Raw genomic sequence first — 22,488 nt, forward strand, 5'->3', positions numbered from 1 at the left:
CTAAGTTCCCTGATGATCAAGAGCAGCCTAGCCTGGAGAGCTAGCCTCCCCACCCATACTTGCTCTGACTCTCAGCTTAATCATTGCCCAAGGAGTGGCTTTGACTCTCGATTAATTTAATGAGTGTTCTGTATTTCCAGTCCACATGAAGAATCTGACTTTATGAGCTTCTAGCTAAGTTTTGCTTCTTGGGTTAGGGTTTTCCCATAGCTTGGGTGATTTGTTTTTGTTTAGGAAGAACTGAGTTCTGACTTTCCCTCCGCCTCTTTCCCTACCAAATAGAGGCTAAAATCAGCCAACCTCTCCTGGCCTTCCCCTTGAGAACTTTAGAAAGGGAGGGGGGAGGTGTGGATTGTTTAGGGATTTGGGCTCCTGAGGAGATGATATTCAGTTTGATTGAGTAGCAAGGGTAGGTGAAGCCCTCTGATGGAGACGGGCCTGGATTCATTTGATCCTAGCAAAGATCCCTGGGTAGAGAGGTATGAGGACTATTGATTTGGAGAAAAATCAGATATCTGGGTTTTTTGGTTTTTGTTTTTGAAGATCTGAATTTATTTATTTGAGAGAGAGGGAGAGCCAGTGAGAGAGCTCTGGGAGGGATAAGCAGGCTCCCTACTGGGAGCCGGATGCAGGCCTCTTAACAGACTAAGCCACCCAGGTGCCCCAGAAATCTGGGTTTTAAAGGTCCTTCTTGTTCAGTCCACATGCCGGGCATTGTACAGGGATGCTGAAACAGTGACTTTTGCTGGCTCTGTTAGGAAAGTCAGCCTTCAAAGCTTAATCATGTTACTATTATGTTCAGTGTGTATTCCAGGCTCCAGTGAACACCTCTCAGGCCATCTTCTGGTCCTACTTTCCCCACTCCCACCATATTCTAGCTCTGACTCCCTAAGACAGATAATCCCTAAGAGACCTAGAAAGCTTATTTCAAACAAATTAGCTCCTCTCCTAGTGCTGAGGAGGGCCCACCTGTTAGTATGAGAAGCTGGCATTATCCTCTGGGGGCAGGTGGCTCCCAGGACTCCATAGCCGGGGCTCTAACACAGGCTTATGGTCATGCCCTTCACTGGCAGGATGGTGCTATGGGGAAAGGGCAGAGGTTCTGGCCTTCCCCTTGGGGCCATTCCTACAGGGGACACGAGGACGGTGGCCATTGGGCAGCCAGACTTGCACCAGTAGCTAAGATGGGATGAGAAGAAGATATGTTAAGTTACTCTGGGGAATCTGTTTCCCAGAACAGTGCTTGTGTCCACACTGACTTTCTGGCCAACGCAGCAAGGGTGTGGATGAGGTTCTTGGGCCAGAGGCCAGCAGGAAGAAATGCATTTTCAGTCTATCTCTGTCTGTCTGTCTGTCTCTCTCTCAACTCTCTCAACTCTGTCTGTCATGCAGCCGGGCTCAGAGAGAGACCAGGGTCAGGTTACACCTCCAGGCCAGGTGGCCATTGCAGGTGCCTTCCCAACCTGAGAAGGTAGAGCCCTCTGCTATTCCAGGTGGGCTCTCCTGGGACCTTTAAGAATAGAAGGTACAGTTTTGAAATGAGATCAGATATGGCCGGGAAGGAGACAGGACAAAAGTACAAAATTCTGACTCTGAAATTAACGACACTGATCAAAAAGACAGTTTAGCAGAGAGAAACTGGGCTTTGCAATCATACTGTCCGGGGTTCAAGTTCTTGCTCAGCTGTTTATTTGCTACGTGATCTCAGATGAGCTGCTGCTGTGTCCAAGTCTTCCCATCTAAAAGATGGAAGTAAATATTGCCTACTTGGTGGGTCTATTGTGAAAAAGAGTACAAGTGAAATGCTGCAGGCAGGGTGTGGGACATAGCAAGTATCAAAGTGCTGGCTGCCCAGGAGCACACAGTTAACCCTCGAACAGTGCACCAATCCCCACTCACTCAAAAATCTCTTTATAACTTCTGACTTCCCAAAAACTTAACTACTGATAGCCTACTGTTGACCAGAAGCCTTACCAATAACATAAACTGTCAATTAACACATACTCTGTATACTGTATTATATGCTACATTTTTACAATAAAGCAATCCAGAGAAATAAAAATGTTATTAAGAAAATCATAAGAGAAAACACATTTACAGGACTGTACTAAATTTATCCCCAAAATCTGCATATAAGTTGAAACCCGCCTTGTGCAAATGGCAGCTATAATTAAGAGACCTGAAATGAAGACAGAGATCATGGCAAAGGGATACGATAGATTATAGGTTGGACACAGCAGTTGGGAGACCTCAGCTCTTGCCCCTCCCCTGGCTTTGTGCTCAGAACACCCCATGATGGGGAAGGAGGGCCATTGAACTGAGCCGTGCTGGCTGTGCCTATTGCGAACACTGCCAATCCACACACCACATGGCATTGCTTAAAAGATATAAACAAAGGGGCATCTCCCACCACTCAGGGCCATGCAAGCAAGTGGTAACCAATCCCACAGATGGAATGAAAGCTAGCTGGTCCACATGGCTAAAGTGTATAAACAAAAGAGATAGAGAAAGCGTGTGTGTGTGTGTGTGTGTGTGTGTGTGTGTGTATGTGTGTGTGTGTGTGTTTGTAATCGCCAGGCATCTTAGGCATACACAATGGAAAACAAATGTGTGGTATTCTGGAATTTAAAGGAAAACATCCCCAAAACAATCCCCCACATCAGATGATTTTGGTTAAGATCAAAATGCCTGTTTTCAGCAGAAAACAGATTTATGGGCTGGCTGATGTGTGCTCCATGTCTGGCAAGCAGGCCATGGAAACTTGCAATGAGTTTTCTTGTTTAGAAAGAGGTTATCTTGGGCAGAGGCCCTCCCTCTGGATCCTTCATCCCCAAACTACTTAATTCTAACATACCATATTAGCTAAAACTTTTCTCCTCTCTTGGTCAGAATAAGGGCTCTGGTTTTTTTTTTTTTTTTTTTTTTTTTTTTTTTTTTTTTTAAATTTTTATTTATTTATGATAGTCACACAGAGAGAGAGAGAGGCAGAGACACAGGCAGAGGGAGAAGCAGGCTCCATGCACCGGGAGCCCGACGTGGGATTCGATCCCGGGTCTTCAGGATCGCGCCCTGGGCCAAAGGCAGGCGCCAAACCGCTGCGCCACCCAGGGATCCCAGGGCTCTGGTTTTTAAATGATGCTGACTTTGTCTTTGGAAGGGAGGATTTCTCAACTCTTGAACTTGTTCAGACCAGGTCGCGGCCTCATTACCATAAAGGTGTGCTGAAAAAAAGCTTACAAGGCCCTTCATCCCTTGCCACACCCCAGAGAGGGGACCTCGCTAGCTCCCTTCCACCAAGAATGTGACAGGCAGTCAAATAACTGACCTCTGTGTGGCCAGTGCTATGCATGTGACAGAAGGAGAGAGCTGATGGCTAAGTTGCTCCATACCTGCTCTGTGACCTTGGGTAAGTTATTTTACCTCTCTGAGACCATTTCCTCATCTCCAACTGGGATGATCATAACTATTTCAAGAGATGATCATAACTATTTCAGTTCAGCCAGCCCTCTTAGATTCAGAAGGGGCAGCAGGACCTTACCATAGAAATCTAGCTCAAAAAAAAAAAAAAAAGAAATCTAGCTCCCTCATATTCCTCTTCTCCCTGGGAAATCCCACTGTTGCTCCTATAGAGCAGGTTCCCCTCTTAGCCGTACACCAGCCTGAGGCCAGGCTGGAATACATGTTGGCCCCAAAGAGCCACGCTTAGCAAACTGATGGCACTCATATGCTATAGCTGTTGAACCCCTCCACCCTGGAGCCCCTCCCCCGACACCCCCCCCCTCAAAGTACACAGAATCCCCAGAAAGTGAATCTCTGCAAGGTCAGCAGGCAACCTAAGCAGGTGCTCAGGACATTAGCAATGCAGGTATGCCCAAGCTTCATGGGAAAGACCAGCACTTTTTTTAACTTCTTCATATTTATTTTATGATTCTGATTTTTTTTTAATATTGAATTGTATAGGGGATGGGATAGGTGTCATCATTTTCTCAGTATTGAGGGCAGTAAGTGGTCGCAGGAGGCAGAAGTGTGCCTGCCCAGGGGCCTGGCTTCTCAGGGATGGTTGGGTTTGCTGTTGACCTCCTGGAGGGTCCACCCTGACGTATGGTAGAAGAGCAGCACATGGTGGCAGGGCGCTTTATGATGACCCAGGTGGTGGTTGGGGATGGGAGGAGTTGACTTGTCCTAAATGCAGATTCCTGGGGGAGGCAGCAAATGTTGACTCTGCTTATGCCTCACTTTCCTTATCTGATCAGTGAAGGTAATACCACCAAAGTCATTGGGTTGTTAAAAATTATGGCATTTTTTAAGATTATTTATGAGAAAGAGAGCATGTGGGGTGGGGAAGCAGGCTCCCCACTGAGCAGGGATCCCAGTGCCGGGTTCAATCCCAGGACCCTGAGATCATGACCTGAGCCTAAGGCAGAGGCTTAACTGACTGAGCCCCCCAGGTGCCCCAATGATGGCATATTTAATATCAAGCATATCACAGTGCCTGGCTCAGAGCAAGAGCTCAGACGTTCCTTTCGGCGGTTATGGCTGTTAGTTACTGTTACTACTGCCTCTCAGAACATTTCAGGGATTGAAGTGTCCTAAACACTCACATTCCCCCATGTCTCCTTGCTTCCGTTGCATCACACAGGATTGTTCCTGGCTGAAATGTTACCATGAAGCTCCATCCCTTTCAGAAGGTGAATTAGAGAACTCATCTTTCCACCTGTCCACAAAATGCCCATTTCAGAGATTCCTGCTGTGTGGGAGAGGTGGGTGAGGAGGGGGACCAGCTTTGCCCTTAGCTGCATGTGGCCCCAGCCTTGGTGCCATTTGGCAGAGGCCTCCCCTTCGTGGAGTTGAACTGGGAGTTTAACAGTAGCCATGGGAGAAGAAATCTCTGCCTCTAAACCAGGAAGGGTGGCCTCAACACCTCTCCTGTTCACTGTCCATGCTTCCCAAAAAGAGGTAGATCAAGAACTTTCTTGATACCTCGAGTGGGGCTGAGCCCAAGTCACCGTGGCTTCTGTGTAGACACTGTGCAGGAAGGAAAAAAGAAGGCAGAGCTGTCCCTGAAGGGAGCATTTTCCCTGTTACCTGGTGATGGGGGGGCTTGAAACCACCACCTCTCCCACCCTCAACAGAGGGGGAGGGGAAGGAGAGAGAAGGAACCCCAAGGAGAAGTGAGTGGCAGTGTGCTCCATCCCCCTTCGCCTTCCCCTAGACTGGAGCTAGTGCCCTGGGTCTAGAATCACATCACTGCAGCAGGCAGGTTAAGGTTTCAGGCAGAGCATCTTGCCAAATTCAGCACGTCCAGAGGCCCTTCTTATGCCCCAAGGAAAGTTCTCAGGGGTTTCCAGTCTTCCCATTCACCAGCTGGGCAGGGAGGGAGCACAGTGTCAGGAGGGATAGTAGCTCTGAGATGTCTTATGTGGTCTGACTCAGTGTGAGCGCTGCCTCTTGCTGGCTGTGTCTTTCTGAGAGAGTTGTTACTTAACCTCCTGGAACCTGTTTCATCTATAAAATAAAGGTGACGAGGGGATTAAATGAGATGGTGTAGGCCAGTCACTTCCTGTAATGTGGGACATGCATGGATTGATTCTCATGGGGAACAACAGCTCCTGGGATTACATTATTGATTATCCTTTCTCTAGCCTCTGAAGGAGTTGCTCACGGACAGAAAAGCCTGCCAGAGGTCAACCCAACACTCACCTACAATGCCATTACCCATCAGCCTCTGCACGTATTCTTTTAAAAAAATTCTTCCCCCTAAAATTTAGGGTTGGCTGAGGAGAAGAATCCGCTTGTACATAATGGCAGCCCAGCCTAGAGAAAACGCAGGTTGCAGAAATCTGGAGGAAGTTTTTACCAAGAGTTCCCTGCTGCAGAGGCTGTGGAAGGCATTTGGGCTTCTTGGGGAGGAGAGTTCACAGGGCTGAGCCTGTGCGAAACCTTACTTGGAAGCCAAACACAGGTTCTAACTTGACCCGTCTACTATGCCTTCCCAGGCTGACAGGGTTCAACTTGGAGTTGTCCAGCCATGATCTCTTTCATACCTGTTGCTTCCTTCCGTGGACCTGTCCTGTATCTTCCCCCTTAGCTGTCCTTTTGTAGCAGTCTGGGGGTGGTCCTGTGGCTCTACAGCACCAGGGGGGACTGCTGAGACCACACTGTAAATTGCGGTGTAAATTGGAATGGAGAAATTCTTCCCTGTGGGGAGCTGAGCCCAGCCAGATCGCTACCCCCACCCCACCCTCCCTCCATGGCTTCCTGCCCTTTAGCCCTGGCGTTTAGAAAGCTAGCCTCTGGGTTCAGAACTCCCCACCAGAGAAAGGTTCTCTATGCCTTCTCGATAGTTCAGTGTTTACATCAAGGCCTAGAGCATTGGTTCTCAAAACGTGAGCAGGCATTAGAATCATCTGGGGAGGATTGCTGGGCCGCACCCCACTCGTTCCTAGTTCAGTTAAGTCTAGGACAGGGATTGTAAATTTTTATGTCCAATGAATTCTCAGGTGCTACTGCAGCAGCTGGCCCGGGACCACATGGTGTGATCTGCTGGTCTAGAAACAAGTTTCCCAGTGGCCCAGCTTCTGGAGATCTGAGCACTGTCCCCAGATGGGTGGCTTGGTAAAAGCCTCAGAGCAGAAGCTGTCAAGAGGGCTGAGATGACTTCTAGGATGATCCTACTCCTGGAGAGACTTAGTCTCCAGGACTGTCGGTCTCCTCTGGGGTTTTTCTACTTGCCTCTAATAAAACTAAAGTTAATAACAAACCCTTGCTGATATCTTTAAATTCTGCTGGGAAGTAACATTTTACTAGTGATCCTTAGTGAAAGCAAAGTCATGGCAGTATTTCCTGCTCAGCAGAGCAGGGTTTGGCTTTTGTGGTGTCTCCACACAGTGGGCCTGGGTGCAGGAAGACTCTAGCCGCTGCTCACTGATGGGTGCCTTCGTCCTTCCAAAGATGACAGCGTCTGCCTTCATTTGGAGGTGGCAGAGGAGCGTGCCAGGAGAGGATCAGAAGAGGTGGTAGGGACTGGGTTCCTGTTTGTGCTTGCAGTGAGTGCCTGGCCCAGCCTCCTGACAGTGAATCAGCCTGTCCAAGGCTTGGCAGTCAGCGGTGAGCCAGGGTTACCATGGAGATGGGTGAGGCCCAAGCCCACAGGTCTGGGTGGCCTGACTTGTTTTTAAATGTTGAAGCCTGCGTGAACATAGAGGCCCTTATCTCCACTTCTGAGGCTTTCTTAAAACGTGACTGGTATTTTGGGGCCCAGAAAATGTTGGTAGGGGAAACTCACATCCTTGCTATTGGGTCTGTTACTGACTTCTGGGTGCCACCTGGGTGCCTACAGGTCTCCCAAGCTTGGTACCTTTTACAAAAGATTTTTATCTTTTTATCTTTTATAAGGGACTTCTGGGTGGTTCCATCAGTGAAGCTTTTGCCTTCGGCTCAGGTCATGATCCCAGGGTTCTGGGATCGAGCCCCGCATCTGGCTTCCTGCTGAAGGGGGAATCTGCTACTCCCTTTCTCTCTGCCCACTGTTCCCCTGTTTGTGTACTCGCTCTCTCTCTCTCTCTCTCTCTCTGTCAAATAAATAAATAAAATCTTAAAAAACTTAAAATATCCTTCTGAAGACTTATTTTCTGGCATATCTTTCTGAAGGAAGTAAAGAGGTAAAATCCCCTTCCTCTCTGGTCTGCTCCATGAATACCTCCTTCCCGTGGAGGTAATTCAAATTACCATTCCTGCCTCATCCTAGCAGAGCTCTGGGAGGCATGTATGGGTGTGGGGAAGGTAAATTTATCCATCGTCCCTCCACTACAGGGCACTCTCACAGACCCACAGAAACCAGAACCTGTGTCCTTAAATTGCCCTGCTCCCTCCTGCCCAGCCACCTCCTCAGATCTTAAAGGGACACAACAGACAGCCACCAAGTGCCAGGAATCGCCCTTCTGTCGTCTTTTGTCTTTCTCAAGGTTTATTGTTGTCCTTTTCCTTACAGAATCTGGCTGGCTATGCCACATCGTGGTTTTCAGAGGGCTGTACATGCATTACCTCATTTAATCCTCCCCTTTCAACCCTGGTTCGGGGAAGCCAAGGAAAGTGCTTAGTGTCAAACAGCACCTAGGTGGCAGACCAGAGTTAGATCCAGAGTCCACTGCCTGCCACTAATCCAGGACTTCTCGGCAGAAGTGTGCCAGAGACTCTCCTGGCAGGATGGGGGACTGAGACAGATGCACACATATAGAATTCCCTCCGGGGACTCCGACACCCACCGCATGTAGACCAGGCCCTGAGTGGCACAGGTGGCAGAGCCAGGGCCTCCTACTCCTTGCTCTGTCATTCTTTCTGTAATGCCACCTGCCCCTTCCGGAAGAATGTTGTAGCATCTCCTTGAGCACAGGTTCACCAAAGTAACAAAAACGGGCATTGTTTTCCAGAGGGACAATGAAAAGGAAGCAGGAGAGCAAGTACCCCTCCTTCCCCTGCCCCTGTTGTCCTACTGCTGCCTACCTCCAACCCCACCAAAGTGCAGGTGTGACTACTGAAAGTCTGAGGCCAGCCTCAGAAACCAGGTGTGGAGAATGATCCACTCTGCCTCTTCTGGGCTTCCTAAGGCAGTTGGTTAGAGAAATCATAATGAGTATTTTGTCCTTGAAAAAAAGTTTGACCAGTCAGGTCATATTACAGAAGGAAAGAGGGGGCCTCGCCAAGACCACCCAGTTTGTTTGCCATGAGAAGATTTTTTCTTTGAAGTGGGATCTGTCCAAGGCAAACAGGGCCCTTTCCACCTGAGGGGTGGGATGCAGTGCTACCTGCACGTGCGCACACACGTACACACACGCACTGTTCCTTATTGTCATATCTTTGTGCAGGTTTTGTTCAAGCGTTTCCGATAGTGGAGCTGAATATATGTAAATACTTCCTCAGTTTCTAACTAGAACTAGTTTTGCAAACTTGGCATAGGGTCCAGAGCAACCAGGTGCCCCTAAGTGGCATTACGTTTTGATTTGTTTTCAATCCTCCTTTGGGATTAAAAGACATTTCCCATAACTCCAGGTGTGTTTTAGTGTAAGATTTCTGGGCCTGAAGAAAAAAAAAAAAAAAAAGATTTCTGGGCCTAGCCCTCCAGTCAGGTTTATGGTGTGACTCACTGGAGTGTTCATCTTGGCGTGGGTGCCCTTAGCAAGTCATGCTTTCGGTGGTGGTCGAGGAGATGACCAGGGCCCAAGTGGGGGCCCTGCCAGGTGTTCATGTTCCCTGAAACTGGCATAAGCCGTGGGGGACTGGGTTACCTGTGCGCTCAGCAAAGATGGGAGTGTCAAACTGGATTTTTTTTGTGGCGCAAGGACAGTGACTCATGGCTTTTTCATAAACTCTCATTTTCAAAAGACTTCACATGGATTTGTCCTCAGTCTCACTGCAGTATTCATCACATGCCCTCATGGGTCTTTCTCAGCATTTTCTGTGGACAAGTTACTGTTCTTGGCAGTTTCTGCCTATGGTGGTGAGACAGTAGAAGTTGGATCTGAATGAAAAGCCAGATGGGAGAGGAGGCTTGTTGAAGTAAAGAGGACCGGAGAGAGAGAGAGAGAGGATTTTCGTGGGAGTTTGAGATTCTGTCCCATTGAAGTAATCCTCTCATTTATTGGATAAATATTTGTTGATTGATTGATTGATGCTTTGTTCACCGATTTATCATTACTCACTATCGTGACCGAGATGTGGATAGAGCAGGGGACTAGAAGGACTGAGAAGCAGCCAGGCACTGAAGGAGCTTGTGCTCTAGTGAGACCTGACCCCAGCACACCTATGAGAGGGAAGGGCACTGGAGAGAACACCTTCAAAGCTCATGGGATTGTGTTCCCTTAGGGGGAGACTGAGGACATCTTGATGGGGAAGCAGCAGGCCTAGGTGGCCAAGACTGTCTTCCAGGAGGGAGGGCTGGCATGAGCAGAGGTGAGAACACATGAGACTTATTTGGGAACCTGAGTGATACCATCTAAGGGGCAGCTGAGGAAGATGTGGGGCCAGGGTTCAGCAGAGTCATGCTGCTGAGACCTCAGGAAACCTGAAGACACAGTTAATGCCTTAAAACTTAAAACTGAGTGACTGACCTAAGCCACGTAAGACTCTTGGGCAATGGCTGCGCTCCCACATGGAGGGCGGGAGGCAGGCTTGGTGTGTCATACGGTGACTACTTTCTGGGGACCTGGAGGCTGTAAGCCACCAGCTAAGGTGCAGGTATCAGAACATTCAGCAACCAGGAGCAGTAAGCCTAGAGGAAGAGAAAGTTTCTGTTTGGAATTTTGGATAGAAAGACCTGGAAGCTTCGGAGAAGTCCCAAATACACACACACACACACACACACACACATACACGTATGTATATGTAAATATTCTTAGTTTTAGAACAGTTTCAGATCTACAGAAAAGTTGCAAAGAGAGTATAGAGAGCCTCTTTATCCCCCACCATTCCCCCTATGGTTAATACCTCTACTACCGCACTCCATGTGTCATGACTAAGAAACCAACGTGGTACATTACTGTTAACTAGGCTCATTCGGCTCTCACTTGTTTATCAGTCAGGTCCTCTTTCTGTGCCAGGGTCCCATCCACGAGACCCATGTGACAATTACTATGTCTTCATTGCTGATCTGGGACACTTGTCTTTCCTGGTGTCTCAGAGATGACCTTAGCAGTTCTGAGAAGTGCTGGCCAAGTATTTTGTAGAATGTGCTCAATTTAGGTTTTTCTCATGGTTATCTTCTAAGAAAAAAACCAACACATGTGAAGAATTTAAGAATTCCCAATAGAACAATGAGGGGTAGCTATCCTTTTTCTCTGCACTCTGTCGGATGGATAGGACACCATTTTTGGCCTGAAGGCAAAGGAGCTTTTCTCAGCAAAACCAAGATTTTCTCTTTGGCTTCCTTTGGGAAAGGAGGTCACCAGATAGACTCCATCGTGCCTCAGGCGGGGAATAGAGGCTCTGGACTTTGCACTTCCATCCCCACCACACAGGTTGTGGTCTTGAGCAGATCACTCTTTTTCAGGGGTGGGGGAGGAGTGAGCTAGAGTTGGCCAACAGACCTGCTCCATCAGACCTGCTCAGATCCCTGCATTGTTGCACGAGCAAGATGGCAGCTGTGGTAACTGTACAGGCCAGTGTTCTGGCCACATGTCAGCTCATTAACCTGGGAGGAAACCGGTACCCTCTTGGCCTTCCAGACCCCTGTTTTCTTGTTTTATGGAGTCCCTTCGTAATGGACTCAGTGCCCCTTTTTTCCAGAGTTATGGCTCTCTCTGGTTCTTGTCATTTATTTTCTCCCGGTATTCCAAGTTCCTAGGGGTGAGAGCCAGGTGGGGGTGGGCTGGGCACCCCTCCATGCCACACCAAAAAGCGAATTCTTGGAGGATAGATAGTGCCCCCTGTACAACCATGAGCCATTATTAGGTGGTGCCAGTTCTGTGTGGCCCTGTGACCCCGGGCCATCCATGGAGACCCAGCCAACCGATGCAATTTCTCCAATAGTGTTAGAAAAAAAATAGGGCAGCTCATGACTTACGTATCTTCCTCTCAGGCCAATTAACTCAGTAATTCAATCCAGAAAGGCAGCAGGGCTCGCTCTGATTTTTGTAAGCCATGTGCTCCCCGGCCTGCCCGAGCCTTCTACTTTGGTGTCTTGATCCTTCCTCCCCCACCTCCCTTTGGTGAGTTTATAGGCATAAGAAACTGAGGTCAATGACTGCTTTTTCCATTTCTCCAGAGCCAGCTGCTGCTTCTTCATTTTAGTGAAGTTCTGTGGCTTTGATGCTAAGATGATGCTAGGTTTTGGGTGGGATCCAAACGTGTGGGACCTCCCCACCCCAAGGGAGACCTGAAGTCTTTCTTCTGATTCCAGTTCTCCAGCACAATGTTCTGCTTGCCACCACCTTGCCTAGACCAGATAATTGGCTGGACTTCTACACATTGGCCTAGGCTCCTTAAAATTATAAAATGGAAGAGGCCAAACCATGGTGGGTTTTATTTGGGTACCCCATTGTTATCCATGGAATCATTCCCAGAGAGAAATGATTGAGTCTAACTAAGAAAGCATAGAGCTAGAGGCCTCTCTTAGGCCCCAGGTATTCTCAGCAAGATGAGGGCAGGAGGGAGGACCAAGGACAAGGTTTGTGGCCAAGTGCTGACTGAAACTGAGACCTCCCTCCAGTGCACGTGAAGCCCCTGCCTACGGTATTCTCAGGTTAACACCATCACATCCACAATGAGGCCAGTGGCCACAGTCTCCTTGCCCAGGGGTCTCACTGGGCTTCCATATGGTGTAGGGAGAGGAGAAAGTATTGCCTTTTTCTGTTAACTCTCCAGGACCCCAGGGGAGCTAGGCAGGGCCTGCCTACCACTGTCAAGTCTCACTTAATGCGGGCTTGTCCTGAACTCAGCATACGGGGATGTCCCACATATGGGCCCAACTGGGCCCAACGGTGGCACTCCCAAGTCTCAAACACACAGTCCGAACTGGGTACCCAGGCTAGAAATGAGAGAGAGACCCTACTTCTCCCCTAAAGGGCCATGTCTGCTGTCTTTGATGAGGCCAGGAGACCCTCATTCACCAGCAAGTCTTGTGTGAATCAGAAGAAAAGCCTGGCATCTAGGAGTTTTTCCTTTCCTCACTGTGTAGAAACGAGGCATCTGGTGTCACATACTTCTTACCGGACGTTTGGTGTTGCCTTCCACCAGATGGGAGCTAAGAGGTCTCGGGAGATAGTGAATGACTGTCCTCCGTGGGGAGGAGAGTGACACTGGTGACCTGAGGGCTGATCAAGTTATTCTCACAATGCCCACTTGGTACCTCCTTCAGAAATACTTCTCACATCACCTCCTTTATTTTGAGCCATACTTAAAAAGCAAGGAAGGCCGCATCTCACCATTCCTGTTGTACAGATTGGAAAACTGAGGCAGTGGAACTCTGAGCCAGGAATTCCAGAGCCTGGCTGTGGAATCGCATCGCTGGAGGTGTGAGCAAGGATTTGACCCTACTATAAACAGAGGCCCTGTCGCCACAGTCGCTACCTCCACCTGACACACTACACCCACCGCCAAGCCCCCAGCAAAACGAAAGGAGCAAACAATTAGAGAGAGACCTAGCCACCCCATGGGCTGTCCCAGCTCCCAGGGCAGAGGACCAGGCCCCCTGAGGAGCAGTGCTCTGACATATGGTGCCTCTGGCAAGAAGGGGGGTCCCAGAGCCACTCACTCACTCACTTGTCCCACGTGTGAGTCACACGTGCACTGCAGCCTGAGTCCACCTCAACAAGTCCTGGTCCCAGTGAGAGGCAGTAGGGGTGGAGGACAACTCGGTAGGGGTCTGCCTGCACAGGCTCCTAGATCAACAATGCCGGGCCAGGATTTGTCCCATTGGTTCTGTTCCTTAGCGGCCAAGTCTGCCCTAGGGTCTAGTATCAACTTGCCCACCTACGAAATGGAATTTTTGGAAGATTGGGGGATCACTCAGACGTGTGGTGTCTGGATGTGTACAGGGATCGCTTGTACAGAAGCGCGTGCCTCAAACCTGGACCAGGGCAGCTCAGCCTGTGAGGTTTGCTTTTGTGAAAGGGAAAGGACAGGTGGGAGCCACTCAGGGGGGACCCTGCTGTCTCACTTGCTGAGCCTGGTGATTTCGTGAGGATTCACAGCTGCCCTCATTGGTGCTTAACTGCCCACTGAACAAACAACTTGTCTCCTTTGTCATCATAGGGCACATACACAGAGTAGTGCATGAAACCCAAACAGTTTAACGAATAATTAGGAAATAAATATCCACAGCTCAGCACCCAAGTCCAAAGCTAGACCATCGCCAGTGCCCTAGACACCCCCCTTGCAAGTGCTATATTCCCTTACCAGAAATCCCTCCCTCCCTCCCTCCCTCCCCTACAGGGCACCCCACACTTGGCTTTATGACAATTGCTTTCTTTTTCTTTTCTTTTCCTTTGTCATTTACATATACCCCTAAACAGTAGGGCAGTTTTTAACTATAAGAAAACACGTTGTACATGTTTTTGTGTCTCTTGCTTTAGTTTGGCATCGTGAGGTGCACGCATAGTGCGCATGGCTACTGTGATCGTTTCCACTGCTGTATAGTATTCTAGCATCCATGAAGTATCCACTCTACCGCTGGACTGCTAGTAGTGAATTGTTCCCAGCCTGCTGATATTTTTAACAAATGGATCTCAATCCCCTGGCTACTGCCACTACCAGGTGGACAGCGAGAGACAGAGGCAGAGGCCAAGGGTGGTCCCAGAGCCCTTTGCAAGTCTCCCCTCCCGTGCTGTGGCACTGTGCTCCCCCTGGCAGCCAGGACTAATGCCCATGTCTGGTCTGTCTTACAGCTTGCTGGGATTGCAGTCCTTGCCGTTGGACTATGGCTCCGGTTCGACTCTCAGACCAAGAGCATCTTTGAGCAAGACACCCAGCCTTCTAGCTTCTACACAGGTGAGGTGGTTGGGGGGTGGGGGTACTTGGTACTTCCTCTAACTGTAGACATTCTGTATTGATCCAGGGATTGGCCTTGGGAAAGACTTTTGCTCAGGCCACATTGGCCTGTCATGTCCCTTTCAAGCTTTGCTTTGTGTAGTCGCGCCCAGGAATTTGCATTTGACTGATGTGGTTTCTTTTATCATGCTGACTAAGTCTGGCATTCTGACCGTCCCCCCAATAGGAAGTTGGCTCTGCCAAAGTTGCTGCCACTCTTGAGGGTTTAAGAACCTCTGTGCTTGTCCCTGACTCTGTCTTAATGTATATAGTCTTCTTAAACTTGCTCGTTTTCCTTAATTCAAAAAAGTTTGTCCTGGGGATCCAGAGTGCCAGGACTAGGAGAGGCAAATCCTCCCCACTGTGCAGATAGGGGTGCTGAGACCCAAAACACCTGCCTCCTGGATAAAACCGTCAAAAGGAAGAAGAGACTGGCAGAGATGCCAGCCCAGCAGACCCCTGGGCTGGTAACTGCCTTGGGTATTTGGTCTTATTTGTTTGTTTTCCAGGGTGCTTTTGCTTTAGGGCAAATGTTTCCAACTTAAATACAAATAGATTTAGCAGCTTACAAGTGGCTCCTAGGCATCTTTTTATCTTTTCTAGAATTATTCTGTCCTTTCCACTCTCCTCCAAGGCTCACCAAATGCAATTCCTCAGTTTCTAGTCAACTCACAAAATCCGTAGCTGTCTTTTCTGTTTTGGGGACAGGAAACATTTCATTTACGAGAAACGAGCAGACCCCTATTTTTAGGATGATGTTGCCTTGTCATCAGCTCAAAGTGTAAGTTTGGTTACTTCCTTCCTACGCACCAAAGAAGTTATTTAAAAAAAAAAAAAGAAAAGAAAAGGAAAAGTTGGAGAGTACAGTCTAGAGAGAGTCCTCCCCCAGGCCTTCTGGAAGGACACAGCGGCTGGCAGGCGCACAGACCCCCTACCCGCCTCCCAGAGGCCACTTAAGCCAGGCCTGCGGGCCTGCGTTAGCCCTCTTGGCTGCCTTGGCTGCATGCGCCTAGGCCCTGTGGAAGTTTCCCTGCTTGTGCTGCCTGTTGCTATTGTTTTGGGGTGTTTTTTTAGGGTGTGTCCCTCTATTTCCAGAAAGAAAGTGAGGGGAAAAAAACACAAGCATGTTTTTTGAAAAAAACAGACACACACACACACACGCGCGCGCACACACACACACACAAGCATGCACGCATGAAGTTTTTAGAGAGCAGGTTTCCAGCGTGCCCTGACTTGTTTTAGCAATAGCATTTTTGCAGGGCTGTAGCAACGAGGGCCTGGAATGCTGCCCTATGCACAGGGAGCAGCATAAGGGTGCTGTGCTGAGGGGGAGCTGTGAACCATCTGGAGGAGAGAGGAGAGTAGATCTGTGCAGGAGTGTGGACTCGAGTGGCAGTGGTCAGGGCCGGGTGCCCTGGGAAGAGCCAGGCCTCCTGCTCCACCTGCCATAGTTCTCCACAAGGTGCCTGGCTGCACCCATGCCAACAGACCACCAGCTTCTATCTTTTGTTTTCTAGGACCCTGGCCAATTCCCCATGTTTTTAGATGTAGGAGGCAAGAACCTCATTGGCGAGTGGAGGAATCATGAGGAAGGGTCTTCTTTGTGTGTAACTCACTGTCTCACACATATTGTTATGTGATATAATCCTCATAATTCTTTAGGGTACATGGAATGATTCCCATCTTATATTCGAAGAAATGAAGGCTTAAAAGTTAAAGAACTTGCCCGATTTCATACCTGGCAAGAGACAGGGCTGGGATTTGAACCCAGGCCTATGAAAGCTGCTTCTCGGATTATCCATGCTAGATTGTGGGGAGGACTCCACTCCCCACGTAGGAAGAGAAAGTATCTCCGCTGACTGGATGTTCCCCATTGGGGGTTGGGGGTGGGCAGGGTCAGGGAGGAGGCTCCTTTGGCCTTTGACCTCACCCAAATTGTAGTTAGGGGAAGGAGCCCCCAGCACTGGTGGCCCTAGCTGGCCGATGACAGGTGGGGAAGTCCTGCAAGGTGGCAGGAAAGTGATGAGCACGGTGGTTAAAGAGCCACAGCCTGCCTCTGGGAATCACAGGATGCACAATGGCCAGTGGTCCCACCCAAAGTGACCAGTGGCCACTGTCCCCTTAGCTCTAACAGAGGAACATTGACACTCCACTTCCCTAGGAAAGGGCTTAGCTTTGGAGACTGTTCTGCTTGCAGAAGCCCCAGCAAAGTAGGGCAATGCAAGTGACACTAGAGCATCACTCAACAAGTGACCACTTGGGTGTGGCTGGGCCATGCACTTCACTGAGTGCACTGGGAAAGTGAATCATCGTCATTCATGGGCAAAGGGCCAAGGAGGCTTCATTCTCTGTATCCCCTTCCCCCTTGAGCTGTGACACCAGCCTTTGTACTGGCCTGTGGCCCCTCCTCTGGCAGGGTTCCAGCCCCGCCCCTGCTGATACTCTGGGTATCATGGGGTGACCGTACCTTGCACTGGGGCCCTTAACCACCTGCAGGGCAGCCCACAGGCCAGCCTGACCACACAACTGACCCTTCAGAAAACTTGAAAGACCCAGGGGTGTCTTTTCTCCAGAGGGGGTGATGGCTTTTAAAATAGAGAAAGAACGCATAACCAGGCAGAAGAAGCAAGTGAAAAAAAAGAAACTTTTCCAACATTCAGAACAGTCGCTAGTGAATCCAGAACAGCTGACAGCCTTATATGGGCCTTCTCCAATTCAGGCCCTGGGAGATTCAGCCCATCAGCAGTATCCATAATCCCAGGCCACAAACATGTTGGGGAACTTCATTTTCTTGGTCCCAGGCCAGCAGCCCTTCTTAACTCCTTGGTGTCCTTCCAGAACCATAGCCACCGAGTGAGGGCATCTGGGGGCTCCAGCCAGAAGTCAGGCATGTCCACCCCTCCCTAGGACTATCCCTCTTTTTATGACAAGGTGCCTGGTAATTTCTAGGATACATGGCTTTTGCCCTCAGCGAGCTTGTGGCCTAGGGCAGCCTGTTTATTTGCTCAGTGCCCGGTTCTCCCCATCCTGACACTGACAGAGCTTACACACTTACACCTCTCTGAGACAGAAGAGTACCATGCTAGGCAAACTCGAGTCCACCCATGGTGCTTGTTAGTGGGAACAGCCATCGATGGGAGGGAGCCGGACCAAGAGAGAGCCACAGGAGAACGGCGCAGGGTTCCTCTGAGCCCTTGATTGAGTATTTGGAGACAATAAATTCTTGTAAGTTGCAAGATGGGGCTGAGATGGTGACACGAGGCGGATGTATCACTCTGGAGCTGAAGCCCAAAGCCCTGCCTGATGCACCAGTGAAAAGAATGCTCAGTTTTGTGTATAAAGGACACCCTGGCATATGCTTCTGCTCCACCAAAGGCTTTTCTTCTCTGCCTAGGCCTATAATGTCAGCCTGAAAAAAGAATAAACAGGCCCTTAAGCAAATTAATACAGTAATCCCAGAGAAGGCTCCGTGACGAATAACTTTTTCCATGAGTCAGACAGAAAGCTAACATTCACTTGTTTTATAAAGGGGAACGCTTTGTCATTTATCATTGCCAGCCTTTGCTAACAAGCTCAGGATGTAGGCTGGAGGAGCCTTTCCAGAGGGAAGGCCTGCATGACCCTGCTAAGATGCAGTCAGGCCCGCCAGTGCTTCCATGGCTTCCAGAGGGGCTGCTTGCAGATGAGCTGCCCTCTGGCTTGATGGCCACTGCTCAGATCCCTGTAAACAGCTGCCAGGGAATAGCTTACCTTCATCTCCAACTGGAAAGAGTGAAGCCAAGACACCCCAGATCTGCAGCTACCTGAGCAAGATTTATTTTATTTTTTTTTTTTTAAGATTGTATTCATTTATTTGACAGAGCAAGAGAAAACAAGCAGGGGGAGCAGCAGAGGGAGAAGGAGAAACAGACTCCCCACTGAGCAAGGAGCTCCATGTGGGGCTCGTTCCCAGGCCCTCAGGATCATGACCTGAGCCAAAGGGGGTCATGCTTTGCTTAACCGACTGAGCCACCCAGGCGCCCTACTGAAGCAAGATTTTTTTTTTTTTTAAAGATTTTATTTATTTATTCATGATAGTCACACAGAGAGAGACAGAGAGGCAGAGACACAGGCAGAGGGAGAAGCAGGCTCCATGCACCGGGAGCCCGACGTGGGATTCGATCCCGGGTCTCCAGGATCGTGCCCTGGGCCAAAGGCAGGCGCCAAACCGCTGCGCCACCCAGGGATCCCATGAAGCAAGATTTAAAACCAACAACCATTGTCCTACAATCTTCATCTGCTGAGCCCAAGAATGAATAATTACCATTAATCAAGATGTCCATAAGGAGGAGAATCTCTCTCTCTCTCTCTCTCTGCATGGGAAATGTTTTTTCCTTTAGTAGCTTACTACTGCTGCTGACCTAGCTCCCCTGCCTTCTGCTAGGGCTGTCCTGGCTTATGAGCCGAGGTCTGGACTTACAGAAAACATGTCTGTCTGTTCATTCCTACTCGACTCAATTCCATGTGTTTGTAAATCCTTTTGATCTCTTAATACCTCCTATTTATTTAGCGCCTGCTATGGAGCTCAAAGGAGTGACCTCATCCTTCGTTGTCTTGCCCCGATGAGATGGGGAGAAACCGGGGCCACCTGACTGCCGCGGCTGGCCAGCGTCCCTGTGGCAGAGCCTGGAGCCAAGTGGGGCTGCCCCTCCAGCACCTGTGCAGTGCATAGGGCTGCACTGCCCACCCGAGTCCCACCTGAGGCCCTGCAGTATTGGACGGCCCCGGAGGATAGGACTTGACTTGGGGACAACCTCCATTTGTCCCCTTGCCCAATCTGGGCCAGGCATGCACGAGAACAATACCCATATTCATACAGCATAGGGGTTTGCCAGAAAGCCCACGTGACTTGACATCACGACAGATGTGGGGGGAAAGGAGAGAGACACAAATGCTCCCTTGTGTGCGCTCTGCTCGGGCTGCCCGTGAGCCTCAGCTGCAGGCGGGCCACAGAGTTTGTTGCCTGCAAAGCCCCGGCTCTGGACTGGGGGTGCAGATGTGGCACAGTGAAGTCACTGTAGCACCTGCCAAGGTTCTCACTGCACACTATCCTGTTGTGCATTGTGTGGAAACATCACAGACACTCCCCATTTCAGCTTGCACTTCAGGGAAGTCTCCCCAGGCCCAGTTGATAGGGGGAAGGGATCAGCAAGTATATAAAAATGCATCACTGTGGCTCTGAATGCTTGTCATCCATCCTCCGTATTATTCAGATTAACAGCAGCTAGCATTTGTTGTGCACGTTTGGGTCCTATCCCTTAGTCTTCACGACGATGCCTAAGGCAGACGCCTAAGGCAGGCATCGTCACCATCCCCATTATGCAGATAGAAAATTATCACACAGAGAGATGAAGTGTCTTTCCCAGGGTCACAGAGCTGCTCTCAGACCAGGACATGCTCTCAGCCATGTGACAGGGACATGCTCTCCGACAAATGACAGGAGCCCCCCTTCCCAGGGTTGAACAGAACACGCCTGCAACATAGGGAGGCTCAGGGCTTCTCTGCCAGGTTCCCCACGGGGCTTGAGTGCTGGGGAGCAGGACAGCTGTGGCTTCTCAAGAATACAACCACAAGGCGGGCCCCTCTGGGTATTCCCTGGGGGGTGATGATGGAATGACGAGGGCCAGGCTCTACGCGTTCCCCTCCAGGGTTTGACATCGAGTGGGGCCTAGGCAGCAGTCACTGCCCTTCTCACCACCACCTCCCCCTCAGTCACTCAGATTGAGGATTTCGGAACAGTGTACTCACCCTCCCTTTAAAGGCAGAGCCTTTTCACCCTCCCTCCTGGAGGAAACTAATCAAAATGAATCGCAACTTTAAGATCCCTTCAGTGCCCTTTATGGGATACTTTAAAATTTCTAGCCACCAAGCTCCCATTTTACTGATAAAGAGACCACCAAGGCCCAGAGGGGGAAAGCCATCTTACCAGGATCACACAGCTCTTAGTCACAGAGTTGAGATCAAAGCAATGGTCTTCTGACACCAGGCTTGAGTTCTCTGCACTGGAGCAAGTACTCACTCACCTACTCACTCACTGCAAGCGGGGCAGGGAAGCATCCCTCCCGGGAGTGAGACAGAGCTGGCCCATCCTGAGCATGGTGTACTACCCCTTCCTACTGAAAACTTGCTCTGACAGAGTCATCTTCTTCTTCTTTTTTTTTTTTTTTAAGTTTTATTTATTTACTTATTCATGAGAGACACAGAGAGAGAGGCAGAGACACAGGCAGAGGGAGAAGTAGGCCCCCCTCAGGGAGCCCGATGTGGGACTCAATCCCAGAAGCCCTGAGCCAAAGGCAAGACTGTTCAACCACAGAGCCACCCAGGTGCCCCTGACAGAGTCTTCTGTTGAGTAGAGGCCAGCAGGAGGCTCATCAGTGTCCCAGGAAGTTAGCCCCAGTTTGGAGGGTCTATTTTAATTAGTGTCAGTGGATTCGTGTTGCTGGAAACATCTGACAGACTGGATCAGTTTGTGTCCTGCATGAGATCTGGGGATTTGCGTGGATCTCTTTTTCCTGGATAGGGGGTCATGAGCACCTTCTAGGAAGGCGTGGGTAAAATAGGAATGAGGGCTTGATGCGGTGGGGTCCTAGAAGAGAGATCGTTGGGAAGGAGACCTAAGAGCAGATGTGGAGGAGGCTGTTTGTCGGGATAAGACACTTTTTCCCTGAGAGAGGGGCAATAAGGATGGGGGTGCGACACAGGTTCTCACAGAAGGGGAAAAGGAATTCCAGGTCCTATCCGGGCTTCCACACAATGACTCCATGCCTTGCCCTCTGTCCTCTCCCCTCAGGAGTTTATATTCTGATTGGAGCCGGTGCCCTCATGATGCTGGTGGGTTTCCTGGGCTGCTGTGGGGCCGTGCAAGAGTCCCAGTGCATGCTGGGGTTGGTGAGTACCCCTTCCACCCCCCTCAGCCACTCTGACCCCAGGCCTCAGGCCTGAGATCTCACAGAACAGGAGGGGTGGGGTGGGGTGGGGTGGGGTGAAGGAGGGTACCCTGAGGGCTTGAGCTCTCCTCAGCTTCTCCCCTGCAGTGAGGCCTTGCTCCTCTTCCTTTCTGGAGCTGCCTCTGTCTTATCCCTTCCGTAGGCGACTAAATGCCAGGACTTTATTTTCCCCTCTTTCGAGGACCACATTTGCTTTATTTCCCTGAATCCACAGGTACCTTTGCCTTCTCTTATTTTAAAATTTGCTGTGATTTTCTTTGAATTCCAAAGTGTATTCCCTTTGTTTCCTCAGCTCCCTATGGCTTTTGTGAGTGAGCAATGGCATTTTGTCACTGACTCGTAATTAACACCCAAGATATAGCAATTTTGGGGTCGGCCATGCCCTTTTCTTTCCTCCTGAGGAATCTCTTCCTATTACCGCTATCACTCCTCACCTTGGCGTAATGCTCACAGTCCTGTGAACATCTTCCTCGTCCCTGCCAGGCTGCTCATTTGTGTCACCAGATGCCATACCCCCCCCCCCCCCGCCCCGCCCCGAGACTTGTTCTTTGCTCTCCAGAATACCATGTGGTTGCTCTCATTGGCTGACTGGGATTTCTCTTCATCCCACCCCTTCTTTGCCTTCTAGTTCTTTGGCTTCCTCTTGGTGATATTTGCGATCGAGATAGCTGCAGCCATCTGGGGATATTCCCACAAAGATGAGGTAGGTTTCTCCCATGAGATCTCTTGGGAGTGATCAACAGTTTTGGGAATTGGGGAGGTGGGAGTGATGAGGGTGGTAGGGTGTCCCAGCTGGCCACTCTGGGCCACTCAGCTTGCATCCATCAAACGTTCCTCTTACTTCACCACATTCCCACATGAGCTCCCCCAGGGACAGGGGAGGTGGGTGTTGTGCCGAGCACTGCTTCCGGTTTCCTGAGTGGTGCTGGTGCATAGTAGGTGTTCAGGAAACATTCACTGGGCCTGTCTCACACCTCAGCAG

At 49.9% G+C, this 22,488-nt stretch overlaps 1 protein-coding gene and 1 long non-coding RNA gene across 2 annotated transcripts in view; both read left to right on the forward strand.

Annotated features, from left to right (window-relative positions):
- The window catches only part of CD9 (CD9 molecule), a 32,160-nt gene that overhangs the window by 5,406 nt on the left and 4,266 nt on the right, over positions 1–22,488 (forward strand). Inside the window, exons 2-4 of the mRNA XM_038576555.1 lie at positions 14,379–14,481; positions 21,350–21,447; positions 22,135–22,209. Of these exons, the coding sequence (XP_038432483.1) occupies positions 14,379–14,481; positions 21,350–21,447; positions 22,135–22,209 (276 nt within the window). The remainder of the gene's footprint in view (positions 1–14,378; positions 14,482–21,349; positions 21,448–22,134; positions 22,210–22,488) is intronic.
- On the forward strand, positions 3,807–7,403 carry LOC111092895. The gene is made up of 3 exons (XR_005379779.1): positions 3,807–3,865; positions 4,640–4,688; positions 5,643–7,403. It is a non-coding gene; the product is annotated as an uncharacterized LOC111092895 (long non-coding RNA).

The sequence above is a fragment of the Canis lupus genome, chromosome 27 (assembly GCF_011100685.1).
Source record: "Canis lupus familiaris isolate Mischka breed German Shepherd chromosome 27, alternate assembly UU_Cfam_GSD_1.0, whole genome shotgun sequence".
NCBI lineage: Eukaryota > Metazoa > Chordata > Mammalia > Carnivora > Canidae > Canis > Canis lupus.